The sequence below is a fragment of the Rhinolophus sinicus genome, chromosome 13 (assembly GCF_057876585.1).
Source record: "Rhinolophus sinicus isolate RSI-liver-muscle chromosome 13, RSI-T2T, whole genome shotgun sequence".
NCBI classification, from domain to species: Eukaryota; Metazoa; Chordata; class Mammalia; order Chiroptera; family Rhinolophidae; genus Rhinolophus; species Rhinolophus sinicus.
The window spans coordinates 25821919-25841242 of record NC_142513.1 but is presented as its reverse complement, the minus strand read 5'-3'; the positions used below and the strand labels follow the sequence as shown (position 1 = coordinate 25841242).

The 19324-nt window shown below is 44.0% G+C and overlaps 2 protein-coding genes across 10 annotated transcripts in view; one reads left to right on the top strand and one right to left on the bottom strand.

Moving 5' to 3' along the window:
* RNF24 (ring finger protein 24) overlaps positions 1-6526 on the top strand; it is a 71049-nt gene extending 64523 nt beyond the window's left edge. Inside the window, exon 6 of the mRNA XM_074317736.2 lies at positions 716-6526. Within this exon, the coding sequence (XP_074173837.1) occupies positions 716-854 (139 nt within the window). The 3' untranslated portion in view covers positions 855-6526. The remainder of the gene's footprint in view (positions 1-715) is intronic.
* PANK2 (pantothenate kinase 2) overlaps positions 6386-19324 on the bottom strand; it is a 27102-nt gene continuing 14163 nt past the window's right edge. For 4 of the 9 annotated variants that reach the window (XM_074317732.2, XM_019733745.3, XM_019733746.3 and 1 more), the window contains 5 exons: positions 17740-17993; positions 15998-16174; positions 13337-13460; positions 11560-11685; positions 8965-9931 (listed from right to left, as the gene is read on the bottom strand). In XM_074317732.2, coding sequence (XP_074173833.1) covers positions 9881-9931; positions 11560-11685; positions 13337-13460; positions 15998-16174; positions 17740-17993 — 732 coding nt within the window. In that variant the 3' untranslated portion in view covers positions 8965-9880. Of the gene's footprint in view, positions 7853-8964; positions 9932-11559; positions 11686-13336; positions 13461-15997; positions 16175-17739; positions 17994-19324 lie in introns of those variants that run through there. The other 5 variants (XM_074317733.2, XM_074317735.2, XM_019733748.3 and 2 more) reach the window with 2 other exon arrangements.

Sequence of the window (19324 nt, the reverse complement as noted above, 5' to 3'; positions counted from 1 at the left end):
TTAAGGGGACCTGAGTTTGTGGCACATCGACCAACTAATGGGTTTGGTACAGTGCCAGACAAGCTTGATGGCTTCGCGATTGGTCTGTAAGGCAGAAAGCACCCTACAGGGTGGGACAGGTGTGTGTACATGACATCGGGCGGGATCCAGTGGTGGACCGTGACCACCATGGCAGGACTTTGGGCAGAGAGCCAGATGAGCCCACACCTCCTTGGAGCCCAAGCTCTAAACAGCTACTTACTGGAACTTTCCAATGAGAGCTTCCATTCTTAAAAACTTAATCAAAACCACAGTTATTTTAAATCACTATAAATAAGTCTGAATGTAAACAGTAGTGTGGGGGTGGCTCTCCTTTCGTGCAGACACATTCATATTCCCCCCTCTCGCAATTTTACGTGTTCTGTATTTCTATCAGAAAATTTTATTTCTCCTACTTCCCACCACCCTCCTCAGTGTACTTCCTTCTTTAAGAAGCCGCAGATGATGAGGGTATAGCATGCTGACTGTAGCTTCTTACTGTCACCTTTTGGAAGACTGGAGGCTCTGGTTCCCCCCGAGAATGAAGTGCATTCTCCACTGAGTCATGGAGCCTCAGGACCTGGCTATTCACACCACCCGGCTCTGGGCAACACGTGTTCAGCATGCGAGGCGTGTGTGCAGGGGTGCCCTGAGCGTGGGGCTGATGTCTTCCCTTCTGTGCTGTCTCATTCTGCAGGTGCCTTATTAAGTGGCTGGAGGTTCGGAAAGTGTGTCCACTGTGCAACATGCCGGTTCTGCAGCTGGCCCAGTTGCACAGTAAGCAGGACCGTGGACCCCCACAGGGGCCCCTGCCTGGGGCAGAGAACATTGTATAGTTCCCCACAAGGATCACACTGTTGCAGGATCCCACGTCTGCGTGGGGGCAGGAGGCACACGTGGTCTCTGTGTTTGGCTGCTCTACCTTTGCCTCATGAAGAACTCTTGGGCCAGCTAAGCTGAGAACCCAGACTTCTGGGTCTTGTGACAACCAAAGCACGCTGACACTACCCCATGTCAAGAGAAGAGGAGTTGAAGGAGCCTGCGGGTTTGGTTCAAGAAACTTCATGAGAGTCTTGCTGACTCCATTACACGCTGTCTCCCTTGTCAAGGTGAATCTTTCTCCAGCAGAAGGGAAGAGAAACAAAAGTGTTAGGGATGGGAACTGAGGGCAGGTCTTTAAAGCCACCCCTGACCCCCCCTCCCCCTACCCCCCCCCCCCCCCCCGACACGAGCTTCTATGCAGACTGTGCATGCCTTAGCAGCAGCAGACCCTCCCGGCAGCCCCTGAGCCAAGTCAAACCAGCAGTTACCTCAGCCGAAGCATGACTAGTTGGCAGTGGTTGGTGAGGCAGTGCCAACAAAGCTTTTCACGTTACGTTCCCTTGATAAGGCCATCTTGGAACTCAAGGGCTTTGGTTACAACAGAGCAGCAGTGCCCCTCATCACTGCTTCTCCGTTTCACAACACTTGCTTATCAAATCATCTAACCTAAAACCATTAGATGTACTTGGAAAAGCCTGGTCAGAAGCCATTTCCTCTTATGCTCCCCACTTCCTCTCTCCACCTCACCAGTGAGTCACAGCCAAGCCTCCAGCCCTCAGGAGCCCCAGCAGGGGGTGGGCCTCTGAGCCCATGCTGTCCCCGTGTGATCCAGGGGGCCTTGGGGTGCTGTCCACATCCCCACATAGTGTGGTTCCAGGGTAGCTGCTGGTCTTGGCCCACTGCCAGAGTAAGGAGCCACTGAGACCTCAGACAGCTGAGAATGGCCGGGGCTCCTGGCCCCCGAGACAAAGGACAATGCTGACTCCTTGCCTCTCCTCTCCTTCCTTCCCAGTGTTCTCTCTCTTACCCCATCTCTGTTTCTACTTCAGAGAAAATGCCTGTCATTGACTTTTTAACAATTTAAAGCATCCGAAATAAGATCCCTATGTAATTCTTTAGGCAGGGATCCACTTGAAATTGTAAATAGTTTCAGGAAGCTCCTGCAGGGCTGTTCACTCCTTGGTGTGTGCCTCAGTATTCAGACTTGCGAGAACTAATTGAAAGTGTCTTTATAAGAGAGAAATGCATGCTAGTCTTTGGCTCTTTCTGTCCAACTTTTTTAGAAATGACTCCGAGTCTGGTAGGATTCATGAAGATTGCATAGATTAGCTGTGTGAAGCAGCACTGGGTCAGAAAGAAAGTTCTTTTCCATGTCCCTGTTCTCCACCTCCTTCCGTTACAGGGAGGGGTTGTCGACAGTGTTACCTCTGCTCCATCGCACAGGTGTGAGTGGGGCCATTTCTCATTGGAAATAGTCCACGTGGTATGGAGAGAGGATGGGGGAAGCGTTGCTATGCTGTTCATGGCATGTCTCCAGGAATTTTTTTCTGGAATCCAGCCTCTACCATCTTAGAATGGGAGAGGGAACCTGTCCTTGGCTCAGGCGGCTGGGGTCAGATGATGAGGAAAATTCCCATTAGCCTAGAAAAGTGCTGGGCAGAATCCAGTTTGGAAAATTACAAATCCAGTTGGTCAGAATTGGCTGTTTCCTATGTGTGACCTATTCGTGGTATGCCAACTGGACTGCTTCTTAAACGGCAAGGAAAGTGTGGAATATTTTTATATGAAAGCCTCAGCCGTTTGGTACACATGGACAGAACTGTTTGTGCATTCCTGCTCACCCTCGTTTCTGCGCGCTGTCTGTAGCACAATAGAGTTGAATGCTGCAAAGCACCCAGTTTACAGTGAAATGTTTTCAGTGACCAATGTCAGAAGTAGGCTTGCTTCTGAACTAGCCTCATTGATGACCAACACCCACCATTTTCCATGGAATGGCCTTGGGACAAATGTCATCTTGTCATTTTGGTGTTCAAATCGGAATTTTTCCCAACAAAGGAAGAATGCTTGTGTTCTGTTTTGCAAATTGCTTTGACTCAGTCTTTGTAGGATTACAGCCTTTTTCTGTCCCTGTGTGTCTGTCTCAAGGAGACCGTCTCACCGAGTCCCTGTGTTTGTGGGGAGGTAGATTCATTGATTTCATTCTGTGACAGCTAAAGACACGTTGAGGTGGTTGGTGCACTGGACCAGAGGCTCAGAGCCCAGATAGTTCGGCCTGTGGAGGAAACCTTGAGAGAGCTGTGCACTCTCCTCTGGGCACCAGTGGATCTGCTGTGCCCCGTGAGGTGCCACTAACATGACCTCAACACTTGTGAATGTGGAGGGCTGCTTAAAATGCAGCTCTTCCACTAGTTGGGGCTGGAGGCTGGAGTGCTGAGTGCCCACTCTGCTCGTGGTCACCTCCTTTCCTGGTCTGGTTCTGCAGCATGGCAGTGTCACTTGGCAGCAGTTCCTGCAGCTCAGCAACACAGCCTGAATGCATTTGCCCCCATCTGCGTCCTCCTCCAGGACTCCTGTGCAGCACTGCTGTAACTGCGTATGGCTGGGCTTTCATTTACATCTTCCTTTCGTTCTGATTAAAATCAGTTTTTGTGACAGACAAGGTTGTATTTCCATCTGGACTTTTTTTTAAAGAATGAGTCAAGGACCTTGTAATACTCTTGGCCTCATGCCTGTGAGGCTGCCCTGTCCACCTCTATCTCCAAGAGTTGTCAGTGACCTTTTGTTCATCTGTAGATGTGTGGGGACTCTGATCTGCCCTTGGGCCACTGGCTATGACATGGTGATTGTGCTCCTTTGTCTTAATGCATCTTAAGCAGCTCCAAGATGGGGTGTTATTTGTGTGCGTGGGTTAGTGGAGCAGAACTCAGCCCCAACTGGATTCCCCTGGTGGCTGAATCATTATCTAGTTGCTGCCAGGGGCACAACTGAATTCAGCTGGCTTTAGAAATGGAATAAATCCAGGCTGGCTTGAATCTTGGCTGTCATCTGCCACTTTTCTTTGCCACAGTGTGATTTGGTTAGGCTTGTCCCTGGAAGCAGGACAAGACAGAAATAGCCAGATGGGACCAGGTGGCCCATACGGAAATCTGGGCTGATGGATACAGCATTGCCAGATAGCCTGTTCTTCACATCTTGACGAATGAAGAGCCTTTTCCCCAATGCCAGGCTCCTCGGATCCATCAGAGGAATGACCTCAGGCCCTGCCCCTTTCCACAGCCTCCAAAGTCTGTCATTTCCATGGCCTGATCCCGCTCTGCTAAGCTCCTCATAATGACCGTTGTTGATTCCTTTTCTGAGACAGTTTCTGGGTATTATGAAACGCACACTGGGAAGCATCCCCAGAGCTCTGAACAGAAAAGTGCTCAGAGGGATTTGAACCACCCCCTTTGCCATTCATCAGCCATGTGCCTTTCTGCCAGTTAACCTCTCAGTCTGTTTCCTTATCTGCCACCCAGGGATTGTAATGGTGTCTTACTGGCTCATGTGAGGATTCGCCACGTCCAGAGCCTGGCAGGTGACAGGCCTGGGGGTCATGGGAGCTGCTGCTGGGTAACGTCATACAGGTCATGTGGGGCTCCTCTGTTGTCCCAGGTCTGCTGGTTCCGTCTCCATCTTTTCTAGTCACCTCCACCTGCCTTTGCCCATAGTGCTCCCCTATTTGTTGTTCACTGCTGAACATGCCTTTTAAATTTTGAACAGGTAATCCCATCAATGGTTCACAAATCAGTCTTCCTTTCATCCCTGACCTCCAGCAAGCCCAGCTTCTCGCCCCTTGAGCACCCACTTTTGTTCCTTGTGCGTCCTTCCAGAGGTCCTTTATGCATATACAAGCAAATACACACACGTGTGTTTCTCCTCTTTAACTCATGTGATACTAGAGAACTGTATTCAAGGAGTATTCCTCTTCACGTGGGAAGAGCAATACCAGAAGTCAGACTATCTGTAAAAGGTGAGCCCAGAATTGGGGGATGATTTTGCAATCACATTCCTTTTGAATAAGGCATGTTTATTGATTGCAGCACACTGGAATTGTTTTTCTATACAAATAAGAAACTGCAATCCCCCCCCCGCCCCGGCCCCCTTCCACATGTCCAGATAATGCAGCACAACCAGTTCCCACTCTTCCTGATGTGACTGGACACTCACAAGCAGGCTCTGCTGTGTAGCCAGAACAGCAGTGCGGGCCTCTTGTCCAGGTCCAGCAGTCTTTGCAGTGGCCCAGACAAGCTGCCCTCCACCCCCACCTTGGCAAGTCCCACGGGAAGCCTGTCCAGCAGTGATGTCTGGCGACAACTGTCTTACTCTTAGGTGAGCGCACGTTTTTGAGGGGAGTTTGAGCAGCAGCAACTGACTGCTGAGACATCAATCCTGGGCAGATGGCTCAGATGTCGCTAAGTAGGTGGCCTCAGAATGGACAGATGTTCACGGATCGGTCTCCTTTCCCTCCCACTCTATGCACACGCAAAGAAAATGCTTTCCACAGAATGTTCTTGTAGCCCAACACTCTCCATTCAATGACTAAAATCACCCTATCTTTAAAAGATACTTGGAGTTCATTTTTGCCCAAAGTTAAAGTTGCTTTCTTCAGGTGGCCCTGAGTGGCAGACTCATGCCTCCCCGTCCTCACCCACCTCCCCAGGGTCCTGCCACCCAGAGCAGCAGCCCAGGGGTTCCCCAGGATTACAACCTGGGCCCCTGACCTGAAACTTGAAAAGGAATTTTATGTGAAACTCCCATCTGTCACTTGATAAATCTCTGGCCCTGAGTTAGTGTCTTTCATGTTAGCTGTTACAATTTCAGTAAAGGAGATGAACAGGTCTAAATTCACTATGGATAAAATTCAGGTGAAATTTGGAGGTACCTAGCAAATACTGGGCCGTGGTTCTTTAGTATAGATAAGATTAATGTGCTTCCATTTGAGTAAAAGAAAAAGCTTGTTCATCTGTCATTTTCCCAGCTGTTTTAGAGCCCAAGTTGCTCCAAGATGCAGTTTCACTCCACTTTTAGACCAAGCATCAGCACTCTTTGCCTACCAATCCAGTGCTCACTTCTGCGGTTACAAGGTCAGGGACAACACCCTGCCTGCTCCAGGGACATGTACCTAGAAAGTGGGCCCCACCAGTGTCAAGGGACTTGTTTGTACTTTGATGAAGCTCCTTGCAGCTCTGTGCCAGGATGAGCCCGGAGGATCTGCGCCTTGGGCCAGCTGCACACCAGCCCCTCCCGGCTCCACTACAGCCAGTAAGCAGGTGGGGCAAGTGTTACAAAGTCCCTTCTAGTGACCCCCGTCTTCCTGATAACTGTCTCTGGGTCTCTTGACAGGAATATGGGTAGTTTAGTTCTTATAGTTTAGCCCTTTGGGGTTCATTCACTAGGTATTATATAACTCCCTCAAAAAAAGGTTTATGAAATGCTGAGCCTCAGGTTTCATAGACGTGTTTGTACACTAAGAATTCTGCAGCAGAATATTTTTAAACATTCGCAGTTTTTTGTAAGCTATATTTTTGTATATTTAATTGCTATTTTAAAATTTTAATGCATTTTTTGCTAATTACTCGTTTAAAAAATAAAACATGCATGTAATTGACTTAAACAAATGTAAATAAAAAGCAAATTTTGAAAAATACTTCATGTTAACCGTGTACCTACTCATGGTCACCCACACCCCCCTTAAGGCCGTGTAGCAAGAGTTGGCGAGTCCAGGTGAGTTAGTTCTGATCAAACCGAGCTGGTCACCAGCAACAGATGATGGTGATGAAGGAGCTTCTGGCCTGTCCCGTCCTGTGGTGTGGGGTGCAGGTCCACGGTGATAGGCCACGAGGAAGAAGGCAGAGGCCAAAGCCCCACAGCAACCCTGGCTTCAGCTCTGCAGATGCAGCTGGACACATGAGCAGTTTCCCAAATACGATCCTAGTGCTCAGGGGGGTCGAAGCGGCAGGACTAGCCTACACCCCACCCCTCTCGCTATAGCCAACCTAGAAATAACTATTCAGTTAAGAGGAGAACCACATCTCTTGGTCCAAAGTTAAGGTGCAGCAGCTGCCATTGTTCTCACCACCCCACCCTAGGACCTCTGCAGGTCAGCTCCTTCCCCGTAGCCTGAGGGAAACTGCTCCCCTCAAGGCCACCCAAGACCCTGCAGCCCAATCTGGGCCACCGCTTATTCTCCTCTTAATGTGTGGCTGGAGAGCTATTCTCCCCAGTCTCCTCAGCAAGACCCCCACCCAGCCTGTCTCTGACCTCGTCCCTTTCCTTTGCAGCCTTTCCTTCTCTGCCTACCGCTTGTTATGCTCCCCCCACCTTGGCAGTTCCTACACCCCCATCTACAGTTTACCCACCTACATGCACCTCATTGTCAGGCCTATTACCTCCAACCCAAATATCCCGCTGCCTATTTGGTATCAATCACAGTCCAAAACCAACGCTCCCCCAACAAGCCTCAGTGCCCTCACAGAACCTCCCTCCCCACATTCCATCCCCATACCCCAATACTCTCCACTGGGTCATCTACTGTTTCCACCTTTGTTTAAGCCATCTTCCTTTCTCACCTAGACCATGACCACAGCCACCCCCACTGCCTCTGGTGGGGGGGACCCTTGGACTACCACATGGGGGTCACAACGGACGGGAGAACTGCTGAGATAAGACGGCAGTAGCTTAGACCAGCGTGCTGGCAATGGGGACTGGAAGCTGAGTCTACACACCTCCCAAGCTGGAGGGGGTGAGGAGGATGCAGGAGGGGGCTTCTGTGCAGGGATGGCCTTGGAGAGACAAGTAGGGGGAGGGGAAGGCAGTCACTGCCTTGGGGCTGGGCCTCAGAGGCAGGTGCTGGGCGAGGCACACTACCTGGGAAACCAGAGGCAAGGTGAGTGCTTAGGGAAATCACGACTGGCCTGGGGACTGGCAATACTGAATTGTCTTCAGAGAATAAGCTGGCAGAGACAGAAGGGCCCTGGAAGGCAGAAGGAAAAGCAAGAGAGGTCTGTATTAGAACTGAGGAAGACGAGGACATGAAATGTCCATTAAATTTAGTAACGACTCACTGGTGACCTATGAAGAACCCTCCCATGGAGTGACAGTGTAAGCTAAGCACAACGTGCAAAGTGAGGTCACGGAGGGAGGCAGCTCCGGAGGGCAGCTCAAGAGCCAGTGGGTAGTGGTGGGTCCGCGAGGTAGGAGGGGGGCTCTGCCTGTGTGACCTCACAGGTTCACTCCTCTGTTCGACTGCGGGGATCACAAAGCGTACAAGAGACGACACACCTAAAGCACTGGCAAAGCCTCATCAGGACAAGTGGGACACGGGCGTGGACTCCACGGGAAGTGGGCTGGCTCCGGGTCCTTCCCCTCTCTACCTCCCGGGAGCCCAAAGCCAGCAGAGGAGGGCCTGGGGCACTATGGTACCAGTGAGTGGATGGTGGCACTGTCTTTGGTGGCCTTAGGGGGAAGATGAGGCCAACGAGTATGCCTGGGAGTGGCCGAGGTCAGTCAGAGGACAGGATTTGAGGTGGCTCAGGCTGAGGCCCTGGGGCGCTGCGAGGGGCGGCAGCAGTGGAGACTCGATCTCTACCCAGGGGCCCCAATTCCCATCCCCAAAGCGTCCCTCCAGCTCTGTGGCCTGCACCAGGCCATAACCCACATGTGAAAGGGACCACGTGCAAAGGCAGCCATCCTTGGTAAACGGCCGTGCCCTCCCCGGCAGGCAGCAGCCCTAGTCTCACAGGGCCACCTGGACGTGCCTGTGCTGCCCCCACGCGGCCAACATGGGAAGCGGGAGGGATCCCAGCCGACCAGGGAGGGGAGCGACGGCCCAGCCCTTCTCCCTCTTCTTTCCTTCCTCCTCTCACAGGGACCAGCCACGCCCACCTGCGCCCTCCCATCCCATGGAACCTTCCCTCCCAAGACTCTCCCAGGCTAATCTCCTTGCCTGAAAAACCTAAGGGCACAAGGAGGCCGCAGAGGCTTGGGGTTTCCTTCTAGTTCAAAAGATGCTTTATACAGATGCTTCACTGCCTTCAACAGCGATGCACGCACCAAATAGTATACAAAATAAGACACAAACGTTGCTCTATATCAAGGGGAATGTTTTTAAAATTACTCTGCACAGCAGAAAGAAAAGGTCCAAAGTCAATCTCTACCGAGTCAATCTCAACATCTCGAAACCTGTCTCTCCTCACGCGGCCTTGAGAGCCAGCTGCCACCTGGGGGCTGGCAAGGACCCAGACCAGGAAAGGGAAAGAAAGGCAGGGCGAACCCCTCCCTGTTCCCATGAGTTAATCAATGGACACCTCAATTCCTCGCTTTCTACTAACCTGAAAGTATAACCAGATTCTCCACAGTTCTCTAAAAACATGTCAATTCTAACAGTCCTTTTTGTCTGGTTTTAGTCTTCCAGATTATGCTTTTTGTACTAGCTTACTTCCATCAGAATTAAGAGAATTAACCTGAATTAACAGAATTAATCTGCCCAACTAAGTCTGCAGAACTTTGAAATAAAACACGTTTTTCAATACATTCACACAAAGGCTAAATGCATACCAGAGTTAACGCACAGATGATAGCCAAGGCCAGGTTGACAAAATTGTGATTAGATTACAACACCCTTAGCAAGTTCAACAAGACACAAAACCAGCCAGCTGAACACCAAACAGCTCTCCCCTGATGTGGGTCCAGTGAGTGATGCTGAATTTCAAAAATACATGGCAGGTTTAACAAAGCTAAACTGAAGAGCAACTTAAACATAATAAATCCTCCTGCCATGGACATGGTCCACTTTTGATATATCTATATATATCTTTCCTTACCGGTTACTAGTTTAAACTGAATTTTTAAGGATTTATCTTGATGACTTAGAAAAATACACTTGTCCTTTCTTGCTTTGATTCGGATAGCACACAATCATAAAATTAAGTGAGTCTCTTAAATACAAAAGTTCACAGATCCCATTGTGGAAGTTTCCAGGAGGCCCCTCCCCACGTAACAATCAGGGGATCTTCAACAGCTCAAGGAGTGCTCCAACGGCTCCAAAATAACCCTGGGGAAAAAAGTACACGAAAAATAAGAGCAATTTTCCTTAGAATTATTCAAATTACCATAAATACGATTACTTGTGTTATAGCCAACACTGTCCTTAATTCCTGACACCCATTTCCTGTGCACCCATTTTGCTGAGCACAGTATTTTCAATTCATGTTTTTGAGTCCACTGCTGGGAACTCAAATACTATTTCTGATCAGCAGTTGGTTGAATCCATGGATGTGAAACCCACAATACAAAGGGCCAACTGCATTTACTAAAAAAAAACACATACACTTGGATCAGCAAACCATGTTGTTCAAGAGTCAACTATATTTCAAGCCTCAGAGAGCCTAAAATAATCAAAGTTCCAATTGTTCAGAAATCAACACTAGAGTCAGAGGCCTGAATGAAAATGGAAAACAGAGACAAACGGATCAGAAATGATAACCAGAGAGGAAAATTAAGTCAGCAGGCAAGAGAAATGACAAAAAAATATAAAAACATAGTTTCATAAAGAGTTCATATAACTGATATGAAGTAAAAAAAAAAAAAAAAAATAGTTAACCTAAGAAATTAATCTCCATGTTCTACCTAAGAAAAAACGTTCAGAGAGAGGTAGAAATTCAGCAGGAAGTCATACTAAATATAACATTAAGCAGGATTTCTTTTTATTCTAATAGAAAGCAAAATAAAACAGGTAAAAGATTATAAAAAGATACATATAAAAGGTATAAGAAATGAAAACTCAGTACTGATTTACTAATATAATAACGTTAGAAGTTAAAAAAAGATGACAAACTAGCTTTTTGATACAGGGAATTTGTGTGCTTTGCATTTTAGCTATGAACTTAAGCAACTTAAAAGGAAAAACTTAAAGCTACTTAAAAGAAAAAAGCAATCTCTACTTTGATTTCTGTCAATTCATATAAACAGTTAAAAAGTAAATATGTACATATAATTCTGAAAAATGTTCATGACAACAGTATCTAAAAATCACAACAACACTTGAAATAGTTCAATCGCCCCACATTCAACGGGGAGAGAGTCCCTTCTATAGCTCAGGTTCTATTTTTTCCCCAAACTGGAAAAACAGAAAGGCACTTTCCAAAATAGGATATCAGGTTGAGCAATTCAGTAATTCTTTTCCATTTTGTCATTTCTAGCCTATCTACATATTAAGTTTTTATGATATTGTGGTTCTGGTCCTGTAATGTTTTTCACTGATCTATTTATTTGTTTTTAGAACACACATCTTAAATGTCATATGAACTATATCAAATACATAAAAACTGACATCAAAAAAATGAAAAAAGGAGAACCCAGAGTAAGTGCATTTATAAAGTAAGTGCAATGGGAAAAATATAATGGATAGTTTAGAAATTAAGGCATCAGAAATATAGCTGAATGGTCACTGAGGCTTTTTTTTTAATTGCTGAAGCTCACAATTAACCAAAAATCTTCCTTGCATTAAATCGTGTAAGAAACAGCTTTCGAAAATTACAATCAAAGTTAAACCTCATATCATACAATCACAAAAATATTAAGAAGTACTGCTGCCCATTTCACCTCTACTTCAAACTGCAATGCAGTGTGAGCCGTATGACCTTTATAGGTAACGTTATCGCAGGAAATAAGTCTGCTTACCTCATGTTCCGAAAACAGTGCTTTCAACTGTCCCTTGGACCAATAATCCAAAGCATATGCCAAAAGCCGCATGGCGATCGTATTAATTCTCAAGAAATTTCCAACAAACACCACCTGGTTAATGTTCTAAGCACATCAAAAACAAAGGCAATTAATTTTAATCTTTAATTTCTGTTTTCACATAAAAGCTACCCCAAACAGAGACCATGTGCATGGCTTTTAGCAGCAAGTTGGCATCTGATCAAGAAAAAGTATTTACATTTAATCTAATTGATCCAGGGCTACTTAAATTTGATCCCCAGACAACGCTGGACCCACTTCAAAGCATATCAGAAAATGTCACAGGAGAAAACAGATTAGGTAAAACATTATGTATTCAATATGACAAACAATAACTACTATTAAATTAAAAGTTTTATACAGATAAGTAAAAAAAAAAAATACTAAGAACCCATTCAAAGAAGGAAAGGGACAAATAGGCAAATTATACAAGAAATATCACAGAAAAAAATTCAACCTCACTAGTAATCAAAAAAAGTAAAAATGCAGACCTATTAAGTGTTACCAAAACAGCTAACTGAAATTCCACCCCGTGTTAGTCAAGTGGTAAAACTGATCCACTCATATATTACTAAAGATGACCTACACAGGGGCAGCCCTTCCACAAAGACAGCGTCTTGGCAAAACCATATCAAGAGTCATGAGCATGGTCACATTCTTTAGATGAGAAAACTCAGTCCTGAGTTAAGTCCCTTATCAAGAATAAGTCCATTATCAACCAAGGAATAGCCTCATGCTTAAAAATGCTTTACTGCAAAGCTATCACTGGCAAGTAACCATATGCCCAGCTCTATGTGAATGACTTATGAAAGAAATCATATATACAGCCAAGAAATTTATAATATTTATGGAAAATATATATTGAAATTATGAAAAAATATACAAAATATATTTATGAAAAAATACATATATAATGGTATATATACCAAACTAAAATCTTAAATACATAAGCACAGTAAAGGGAACATGCAATAAAGAAAAGTGTTAACATACTCAAATGAATTTTTTAAATTACTTGATGCTGATCTGATACAGTATCTTTTTAATTAAAAATGAAACAATACTTTTATACCTTTTATGGTTTCCTTCATAAGCCACATGCCTATTTTATGTTTAAAAAATAATTTTAAACAAAAATGAATAAATAGGGACAAGCTATTAAAGCTGCAGCAAGTGGATCCCCAAAGGAAGGCCATTCTTGGTTCTTTCATAGCCCTGTACAATGCTGCTTGACCTGAATGCTACAAGGCAGCACTGTAAAGAAGCTGAAAGCACAAAGACAGCTCTGCTGCGGTGAGGGGCGGCGGGGTGCTCTTTCTTCAGCCTCCTCAGTCTTCTCCCAGCTTCAACGACTTCCTCTGGAGTCACTCCTTCCCAGGGATTCCAGAGCTCCACAATGAGCATGGACTCCAGATTCAGCATCATTATCCCTCACACCACCCAACAGCCCCCATCATCTGGAACAATGCCCACTTTCCTACTTTACCCTACTTCCTCCTCTACCTCTACATAATAGCAGTGTTTATTTTCCGTAAGAAAAAAATAGTAAGGTTAATCTACATGTGAAGAGTTTTAACTTTGCCAGTGAAACCAACTCCACCACATATGACTACATGTGGGCCCTGTTCAGAGAAGACAGATGTTGTACACAGGTGGGGCCCACTCAGGAAGTTCTGTATTTTCCTCAGAGCGACTAAAGAAACCCATGTCCCCTTACTTCATTAAGGGCACACATTCTTGCTATGGAGCCAATGTTGTTGGTGATGGTGATCAAAGTCGCTCTGGCGAGGTCCTCTTTACTGACAGCCTCTCGCTTCTCCTTGCTCATCATGTTTCCAAAGCTGTGATGGAAAAAAAAATATCCCTTTAATAAACCAAAGGCAACACAGCCCAACAGAACTTGACTGTTACTTTACTAAGATAAAAGTGACTTTTAGAGCAACGTTGTTCAAATCTTCAAACTTTTCATTATAAAGAAGCATCTGCTCAAAGAGAAATGCAGCTTCAAAGAGAACCCTGAATGAGCAAATGGGCATTTCTCCACTATAAGGCACCACTGGCTCCTTCTGCAACCAGGGAAAGTTCCAGGAAGACATCTCTAGAAGAAACTCCCCCCAGCTGCCCAGCTGCTCCACTCAGCTGAAGGGTCACATTCACATGTGGTAAACTGCTTTATTGTCCTAGCAAAGCAAGAATGCAGACAGCCGGGTCCCAGAGTAAACTACTTAAGAGCTTCAGATTTCCCTGTAAGATCAAGTACTATACTTCAAAGTACCTGACCTACAGAATTGCTACATTAGTAACTGTGACCAGAAAACAAACCCAATCAGAAAAAGTGATTACCAATAAGCAAATGCTGCAAACACAGAAAATTAAATCTACAGCACTGACAAAGTACCTAAAATTAGTAAACAAGCATGTATATGATTGCCTTTTCTATTATTAAAAACCATGTCTCCAATACACACACAAAAATTGTATTTCCAAACAATCCAAAAATGAATTTAAGAAAACAATTCCATTTACAAAAGTATCAAAGAGACTAAAATGCTTAGTAATATATTTAACAAAAGTATAACACACTTACACTGAAAACTACAAAACACTGGTGAAAGAAAGCAAAGGTATAAATAAATGAAAAGACACTCCATCTTGGATCAGAAGACTAGATAGTGTTAGCATGGCAATATTCTAAAAAGATAAAAATTGAAAAAAAAGAAAGATGGCAATATTCTCCATAATGATCTACAGATTCAACACAACCCCTATCAAAAGCTCAGTTGCCATTTTTTGCAGATATTGACAAGTTGATCCTAAAATTCATATAGAAAGTCAAGGGACCCAGACTAGCCAAACAATCTTGAAAAAGAACAAGTTGGAGGACTCACACTTCCTCATTTTAAACCTTAGTGCAGAGCTGCAGTAAGCAAGGCAGTGTGGTACTGGCATAAGGACAGACATCAATGGAACAGAATTAAGAGTCAGAAATAAACCATACATTTATGGTCAACTGATTTCCAACAAAGGGGCCAAGAGAATTCAATGCGGAAAGAATAGTCTATTCAACAAATGGTGCTGGGAAAACTGTATTCATAAGCAAAAGAATGAATTTGGGCCACACACAAAAATTTAACTCAAAATGGATCATAGATCGAAATGTAAGAGCTAAAACTATAAAACTAACTCTTGAAAGAAAATACAGAAGTAAATCTTCGTGATCTTAAGTTAGGCAATGACTTCTTATAAGTGACACCAAAAAGCACAAGCGATGAAAGCGAAGATAGATAGATGAACTTCATCTTATCTATTGAAATTTAAAACTTCTATGTTGCAAAGGATACCATCAAGGGAGTGAAAAGACAACCAATAGAATGGGAGAAAGTATTTGCAAATTATATATCTGATAAGGGACTTGTCTCGAAAACACGTAAAAATTCTTACAACTCAGTAAGACAAATAATCCAACTAAAAACTGAGCAAAAGACTTGAACAGACATTTCTCCAAAGATGACAGACAAATAGTCAAGAAGCTTCAAGTTGAACATGAAAAGATGTTCAACATTCGTAGTCATCAGGGAAATGCAAATCAAAACTACAATGAGAGATCACCGATTAAGGCAGTTAAAACCAAAAAGACAGACAATAACAAGTGTTCGTAAGGATATGAAGAAATTTAAACCCTTATATACTGCAGGTGGGATGGTAAAATAGTGCAGCCACTTTAGAAAAACGTCTGACAGTTCCTCAAAAGATTAAACAGTTACCAGTACCACATGACCCAGCAATTCTAGTCCTAGGTATATGAATATATCCAAGAGAACTACAAAACAGGATGTCCACACAAAGCCTTGTACACTAATGTTCATAGCAGTTTTATTCACAATCACCAAAAAGCTGAAACAAACCAAATGTTTATCAACTGAGAAATGGATGTTACATATCCATACGTGTATAAGAGAATATTATTCAGCAATAAAAAGAAACAAAGTACTGATTCATGCTACATGAACCTTGAAAACATTATGCTAAATAAGCCAGTCACAAAAACCACATTATTATATGTATGACACCATTTATATGAAGTGTCCAGAATAGGCAAATCTATAGAAACAGAAAATAGATAGTTGTTACCGAGGACTGGGTGTGGAGGAATGGGGCGTGACAGCTAATGGATACCAGGTTTCTTTCTGAGATGGTGAGAATATTCTGAAATTGGATTATGGTGATGGCTGCACAATTCTATAAATACACTAGAAACCACTACATTGAACACCTTAAACAGGTGATTTTATAGTATGTAAACCTGTTTAAAAGGGAAAAGATATACCCAATATTTAACATTTTATTCCTGTATTTCTTAGAACACACGCCCCCTTACCTTGAAGCCACAGCCCAGCCTGGCAGTCCAAACCGCTCATAGTCCCCTCCATAAATGTCTCGCACTAATTTATCTACTTTGGTGCTATCTCCACGAGATGCCATGTCAAGAGCTTCTTCAAAAGTGGTACAGCCAGTAAGCAGACAGCAGAGACCAAAAAAAGTTCCTCCTCCAAGACTGTAATTAAAAACAAAATAATATTACAATGTTTTGAAAATAATAGGAAGGTAATATTTATTAAGCCAAAACAATATTCATGTATCAATCCACTCTTGCCCCAACCCAATCATGCAGATGCCACGAGCAAGAAACAAGTCTGTGAAAAGATAAAAACAAGTGCCTAATAGAAACCTTGAAGATACAGACTCATGTACACCAACAAGCCAAGTGGCAAAACTCAGGACCCACCTCCCCACGCATGACCCCAGTTCAATCTGGACATCTGCTGAGTACCAGGACCTGAGGTGCAGGTCAGCCCACACCTATGACCCACGGGCATCTCCTCCCTTTCTCTCCAAGTGCATGACCCGAGTCATCCCCATCCAAGCACCTTGTCACCCTGGCTCATCAGGCCACCAGAACTCTTCCATAAATGTGTTGCTCCCCTAAAAATTTACTCCTCTAATTCTTTTAACTCACATCTGTTAAATTTGTTTACCCCAACCCCCAGCTCTTCTTCCAAAAACATTCCATTCTCACCTGTCACCTAATCCTCCCTTTTCAGACTACCCTCCCCCAGCACCCCTACTACTGCTCAGTAGGTACCTTAACATCTGGATTTCCCATCATCCCAGGGAGTAGTGTGTGTGTGTACACGCGCATAAAATCTAAGCCGGTTTCATCAAACCAAAGATTTTGCCTTCTTGTTCTAGATGCTACCTGACTTTGATTACTTTGTAGTAACCCCGAAAATACAACCTAGCCGGACCATCAGCTTTAATGCGTCTTTTAGAGCAAAAATTAAGATCCGGTCTTCTTTTAATATAAGACTGGGTCTTACATAAGACTGGGTCTATAATATAATAATAATATAATATAACATAATGTAATACCGGGTCTCATATTAATTTTTGCTCCAAAAGATGCATTAGAGCAGATGGTCCAGCTAGGTCTTATTTTCGGGGAAACACGGTATATGCACACCACACACTATCTGAGGGTAGAGACTATGGATTCTATGAGTCTAATGAGCTTTATGAAACTATGGTAATGAAACCTTGAGCAAAGATGAAAGAGTAAGTCATGAAATCATAACTTTCAAAGAGAAAACAATTGTTTGAATAAGTCCAGAAAAATGTGTACTTTCATATAATTTTAACAGATTCTTGTAGGTATATTTATATACAATATTTGAAAACTCAGTATTAATCCATTATATATCAAGAATAAATAATGACCGGTGCAGCTCCCACCCTCTGCGGTGCAACCAGTAAAACCCGACACCCTGGGCCGGGCCAAACTTGGGAGCGGGCATCATCGCTGCAGCCGCTGCCTGGGAAGCAGGTGAGCAGTAAGCAGTGCGCATGGCACGGCCCCAGGAGCAGCGGGGGAAGGCAGGCCCACTGGGCGTGAGCGTGGGGTACGGCCAAGGGTCAGCTGGAGGGAGTGGCGCGCTGCAAGGCAGCCCCGATGTCCCAATAGTCTTTTTTGACAAAACTAGGTAGGTAGGTGATAGGTAGATGAGAAGGTAGGTAGGTAGGTAGGTAGATAGGTAGGTAGACACCTTTATATAAAAGACCTACCTGGTACCAGTGACCCGTTTGTAATTATCTTTGGAATATACTGCTAAGATGCTAACCCCAGAGCCAATGTTCACCAGAAGCAGAGGGTATGGATTTTTCAAATCAAACGGTAACTTCTGACATTTTTCAGAATCAGCAGGGTTTTCAAAGTAATAGCACTGTGACCGTCCATTGAATCCAACTGAGTCAATGTATAAAATTCCTTTTACTAAGCAATCTAGTTCATCAAGTTTGCAAAGCTGAAGATCACCTATCTGTAATGAAATAAAAATGTTTTCAGACTTTTTAACATGCTAAGCAGAAATAAAAACTTCACTTAATAAGGCATCCATCTACATTAAACAAACCATAAAAGTGCTCACGGGTGGGTATTATTGGTGCATACTTTACAGAACCGATCTGGAGACCACACATACAGGGATGGCCTGACAAGACAGACTCCCTCTCCCACAGACCCAAACACACTTTACCTACAAACCGTGCAGCAGCTGCAGAAATGTGCCAAAAACCCAAGCAGAAAAACAGACGTCTGCTGGCAGGCATGACGCAGGAGCGCAGCCCAGGTGACAGCCCTATCAGAAAGCAGGCTCCAAGAAATCCAAGTGATGCAAGCACCTGGCAACACAAGGCAGGAGCCACAAATACTGACCTCTGTCTTCCAAGCTACGGAGCAGTACCAAGGTAAGTCACACTTTATTATTAATAACCTGAAGCCAAAAGGCTGCAAGTGGCCAATCAGAAGGTGAGGTTTTCCACTACCTAAACAAGTTACAACCTCTGGAAGACGGGACTTTTAGCAGAATCAGAATTTAGAACACTGTTTTTCAGCTTAATTCCATGTAAATAATTGATAAAGGAATGATTAAATTATTATTCACCTACGGAGTACTGTACAGAAATTAATGAAGAGCATCTTCATTCAATTAAGAATTAAAGTGGGCAGAACTCCACGACATCTTGTTAGTCAAAAAAGCAAGCTGAGAAACATTTTATAAAATACAATCTAAATTGCCTATTTTCAAAACCATGTTTAATATGCACATGTACATGTCATACAGTCATGCATAAAAAACTAGATATGTAAACTTTTTAACAGTGGTGACACTGGAAAGATGGTATAAAAAAAACTTCCCCCATTTTACTCTATGAACTTCTAACCCATTTGAATGTTTACAAGCATATATACTCAACATCTGTGACAAATGTAAATATGCCTCAACCCCCTAAAGCACCTATTTCTGTTTACAACCAACATCAGCCCTGTGCGTTCTCCCATTTAAGTCAACTCCCATTTGATTACATTTACATGCACTTTATTCTGATCCACATTGGAGATGGAAGTTAATAGGTAACTTCATCTTAACCTTTAATTCATACCTAGTTAAGAATATGAAGTTATTCCTCTGACCAAACGCAAGCCTTGAATTGTTCATCACTGTCCTTATCTCCTCTCCTTGAGACCTCCATGCCAAGACCAATTTAAATACCAACTTCCTGACACTCGAATCTTAAGTGCCAGCATTTTCATTTCTAAGCCAAATCATTTTATACTGGTGGCCTATTGGAATCCAAGTAGTTTTCTGCC